At 51.3% G+C, this 5,000-nt stretch overlaps 1 protein-coding gene across 1 annotated transcript in view; it reads left to right on the top strand.

The window, feature by feature from the left end:
• pdlim2 (PDZ and LIM domain 2 (mystique)) overlaps positions 1-5,000 on the top strand; it is a gene marked incomplete at its 3' end in the record, with an annotated part of 73,287 nt that overhangs the window by 9,579 nt on the left and 58,708 nt on the right. The window contains exon 2 of the mRNA XM_080852405.1: positions 1,597-1,729. Coding sequence (XP_080708531.1) covers positions 1,634-1,729 — 96 coding nt within the window. The 5' untranslated portion in view covers positions 1,597-1,633. The remainder of the gene's footprint in view (positions 1-1,596; positions 1,730-5,000) is intronic.

The raw sequence follows: 5,000 nt of genomic DNA, 5'->3' as shown, positions 1-5,000 counted from the left end.
TGCACTAGACGCCCCTTCTGCAGAAAGCACTAAAACACTGAAAGGGGTAGTGTCTGTGGAGGTGGACAGGCTGTAGGAGTGTGTGTGCGTGTGTGTGTGTGTGTGTGTGTGTGTGTGTGTGTGTGTGTGTGTGTGTGTGTGTGTGTGTGTGTGTGTGTGTGTGTGTGTGTGTGTGTGTGTGTGTGTGTGTGTGTGTGTGTGTGTGTGTGTGTGTGTGTGTGTGTGTGTGTGTCTGTGGAGGTGGACAGGCTGTAGTGACTGCAAATCTGAAGCCTCAGACTCCACTCCTTCTAGTAGCTGAGCCACAACAGTCTTTAGTGCCCTATGGTGTGTGTGTGTGTGTGTGTGAGAGAGAGAGAGAGAGGGAGGTAGCTGTTCAGGAGTGTATTGGGGCTCTGTACTGCTCTGGGGCCTCCATGTCTGTCTACCTCCTCCACCTCCTCCCCTCCACCTCCTCCCCTCCACCTCCTCCTCTCCCCTCCACCTCCACCTCCACCTCCACCTCCTCCTCACCACAGCCACACATCATTGAGGAGCCAGGCCTGTCAGAGCCTCCGCTCCCCCAGCATATGAGCCCATGATAACCACCAGCAGCACACTCACCCTGCTCTGAGCAAGCAGGGGCCAGTGCTACTGCGACACACGCGGCCCCATTCTGGCTCATAGTCTCCCTCTTGTTCCAAGGTAGGGGGCCAATGGAAAACAGGTTCGCAGTTTTTTTTTTTTGTGCTCTTTTTAAAAGGAGGGCTTTCTCTCTCAGGAGCTGGTTGCTTGAAACCAGCTTGGCCGAGGGTTGTAATGGGAGAAGGATGTGAAAGTTCAGGCATTTTGAGTGCCGTATTTTATCACCTCGGTGCATTTTCTCTTAAAACAGACATTTGGAAGTGGTAAAAAAAAAAAAAAAAAAAGGCCTCTGGCTTAAGAGGCGCTGGAGCAATGTTTGTCATGTGCCCCTTAGGTTTGGAATTCCTTCCATTCTTGTTTGATGTGGTCAACTGTGCGTGTGTGGGTATGTGTGTGTGTGGGTATGCGTGTGTGTGAGTGTGCGTGTGTGTGTCAGCGCATTGGAGCAGCAGCAAGTCATGTAGAACTCGATGAGGGGGACAGAGCGTGCAGGTGACAACATTCCTCACATATGTGAGTGAGTGTGATCCTGAGCTCTGTGAAACATGCCAAATCAGAGTTGACACGTCTCACTGCGTCTTCCTTCATTGAGTTAAAGACTGTTGTGGCTCTCACACACACATCTCACTGCGCGTTTCTCCATTGAGTTAAAGACTGTTGTGGCTCTCACACACACATCTCACTGAGCCGTTCTCCATTGCGTTAAAGACTGTTGTGGCTCTCACACACACATCTCACTGCGCCTTCCTCCATTGAGTGAATGCACTCCCCCGCCCCCCCCCCCCCCCCCCCTCCATCTGAATGTGTTTTGGTACGGCTCTGTTCATTCATCCTTCTATTGTATCGCTCCCACCCCCCCTCAATCTGACTGTGTTATGGTTCTGTTCTGTTCAGTCATTTTTCTAGTGTACCCCCCCCCCCCCGATTTCTCTCTCTCCATGTGCTGTTCTAACTCTGTTTCTCTGTGTGCAGGTGTCCTGTAGGCTTGAGTGAGAAGGCCGCTAGTCACATGATGGCACTGACGGTGAACCTGCTCGGACCATCGCCCTGGGGCTTCAGGATTGCAGGAGGGAGGGACTTCAAGAAGGCCATAACAGTCTCCAAGGTAACCATGTCGCAGTCAAACGCTGAGTGTTCGTCCGCTGCCTCACATCCTCTTGGTTTTCTTCTTCTGCGCGACCACAATCACCACGGCACTTCTCCACAATATTTCCCCGGGAACCACCTATCCTGTGTGGGGCGTGTTTGTGTCCAGTCGTGGCTACCTGTGTGTCAGCCAGCGGCACAGGCTACAGGGTCATCATTTATTAAATACATTTACTATTTTCTCCATTACCTCTTCTCTATGGCTCTTATGTTATGTTAAACCATGTAATGCCATTGATGGTCTGGTAACAGTGTGGCTCTTTCAAAATGGTGTTGGGTTTAGTTGTGGCTCTTTGAGCTGGACTGGTTAGCCACCCCTGGTAAGGTATCTAATAAACCCGGAAGAGAAAAATTAAGGGATTACGAACAGTCCTTCCTTCTCTTGTTAAAGCGAGGTAAGGTAGTAAGACAGCATTTTAAGAGTAAGGTAAGGTAAGGTAACTTTATTTGTACCCGAGGGTAGATTTGGTTGCAGGTAAAAAAGAGTGACAACATTAATGACATTGACAGAAAACGGACTTTGACAGAAAACGGACAGTGACATAACAGAGACGACTAGTGCTCCAGACATAGAGACATGGATAACAAGTATAAAAACAGTTATTAGTGTCAATCAGTGAGTATTCGAACAGGGCCTAACTGGTGAGGTGTGTGCAGCCTCCTGTCGAGGAAGTCAGTGATTACACTAACTGCCGAGACACCTCTGGAAGCCCCTGCCATTGTTTCGTTTTTTTTTCTCTCGTCATAACTCTTATTTTGTTTTCCATCGCCCGTGTTGGAGGAACAGGAAGTTGGAAATGTACAGTGGGGAGAGAGGAAAGACATTACACCCCCCACAGTTTATGTCAGTCACACACACACACACACACACACACACGCACACACACACACACACACACAGTATGTATACACAAACACCCCCCTCAGTTTATGTCAGTCACACACACAAACACACACACACACACACACACACACACACACACACACACACACACAGTATGTATACACAAACACCCCCCTCAGTTCTACACATGCCATTCTACCATAGGCCTCAGAGTTCAGAGCAGGAACATCAGTGCTCCGTGCACGTGCTAAAGAGAGGATGTCCGTTATGCAATAGTGACCAAACACATTCCTAAGTCCAAAGAGGCCAAACAAAGTGTACGTATCTGGCGTTCAGATGTGTTGTTTTCTCCCCCTTCCCCTGCTTTAGGCATATTTCTGCCAGCCAGATAACATCTGAGTGTTTTGGCTAAAGTTGGTGCCATTGTTTGAACCCAGCAGGGAGTTATCTAGACACCCAAACAAGCTTGTGGCTGAAATTCCCCAACCACTCCAAATAGAGAGGGCGTGAGACAATGCAGCTTTCATTCATTAAGCGCACACACACACCATCCATAGCATCCTTTCATGTCCCGTCATGCCACATTGCCAAAATAGTTTTAATGACCAAAAGTTGTGAGGTTGGCACCATTTGGTTCGGTCCAGACCAGAACCCACGAACGAGATGGAACCGGGATCTTAGTTCTTGGCATCGAGCGACCACAGAGCCACAGCTGCATGAAATGATTTGATTGGCTGGTCAGAGGGCCCCCCCCCCCCCCCCAAAAAAAGGAGGTGTAAAACACAACCCAAGTAGCGGAAATGCTATTGCTACTAAGTGAACTCTTACTTGGAGGAATCCCAGATCACAGAGGTTTAAATAAGGCCACAGATGGAGCTGTGTTGGCGGGGCAGGTCTTGTGTCGTCTGTGCCCGGATGGGCAGAGCACCGTGAGATGGCAACTGAATGAAGAGAGGATAGAGGGGAGAGCGGGAGGGAGGTGGAGAAGAAGGGAGGGATAGAGGGGAGAGCGGGAGGGAGGTGGAGAAGAAGGGAGGGATAGAGGGGAGAGCGGGAGGGAGGTGGAGAAGAAGGGAGGGATAGAGGGGAGAGCGGGAGGGAGGTGGAGAAGAAGGGAGGGATAGAGGGGAGAGCGGGAGGGAGGTGGAGAAGAAGGGAGGGATAGAGGGGAGAGCGGGAGGGAGGTGGAGAAGAAGGGAGGGATAGAGGGGAGAGCGGGAGGGAGGTGGAGAAGAAGGGAGGGATAGAGGGGAGAGCGGGAGGGAGGTGGAGGAGAAGGGAGGGATAGAGGGGAGAGCGGGAGGGAGGTGGAGAAGAAGGGAGGGATAGAGGGGAGAGCGGGAGGGAGGTGGAGAAGCGAGTGCTGTGTGGTTCCCATGAGGAGTGTGAGAGTTGTGGTGTCAGAAGAGCAGGAAGGCGGAGTGAGAATCGCCAGGTCCTGGCACTCAACCTCCTCCTCCTCCGCCTCCTCCTCCTCCTACTCCTCGGCTCTTGTCTCGTCTCGTCTCATCTCCCCTCCTCCTCTTTTCCTCCCCTACTCCTCTTTTCCTCCCCTCCTTCTCCTCCTCCTCGGCTCTCGTCTCCTCCTTCTCCTTCTCCTCCTTCTCCTCCTCCTCCTCCTCCTTGGCTCTGGTCTCCCCAGGGGCTCCATGGGGCTTAGTGGCTGTCTGAAGTGGTGATGGCTTGGCACGGGAGCCAGTCAGTCTGATGCCCACGCTTACTCTTCGCTCCTCAGAGTCCTTCACTCCTCTTTTCTTCCCTGCTACTCTTTAATCCACACTTCATTTATCTGTCTCTACCCCATCTCTCCTCTTTTCTTCCCTGCTACTCTTTAATCCACACTTCATTTATCTGTCTCTACCCCATCTCTCCTCTTTTCTTCCCTGCTACTCTTTAATCCACACTTCATTTATCTGTCTCTACCCCATCTCTCCTCTTTTCTTCCCTGCTACTCTTTAATCCACACTTCATTTATCTGTCTCTACCCCATCTCTCCTCTTTTCTTCCCTGCTACTCTTTAATCCACACTTCATTTATCTGTCTTCACCCATCTATGCTCCTTTTGTCCTTCCCTCTATCTATGTTTGTTCCCAGTATTAGTCTCCCGTCTCCATGTTCTCCATCACAACACCCTTCCTTCCCTCTCCTCCTCCTCTGGAAGATTTCCCGGCGTGTTTCCCCTGGCAGGCAGGGCAACCCCCTTAGTGTGTGTGAAACAAGCCATGGGCTGATTGGGAAAGGCACGCACCATTGTGGGTCACCACGGCAACGGGTAACTGCCACTTGAGTGGGTGCGCAGACATGGCACCTCTGCCCTTCGTGTTTAGAGCACTCAAAGCCCCCTCCCCCCCCCCACCCCTAGCATTCAGGGGGTGGGCTGCCATTT

This window comes from Sprattus sprattus (assembly GCF_963457725.1).
Source record: "Sprattus sprattus genome assembly, chromosome: 15".
In the NCBI taxonomy this organism is placed as follows: Eukaryota; Metazoa; Chordata; class Actinopteri; order Clupeiformes; family Clupeidae; genus Sprattus; species Sprattus sprattus.
The sequence above is the reverse complement of the archived record's forward strand: the minus strand, read 5'-3'. Positions and strand labels throughout refer to the sequence as shown.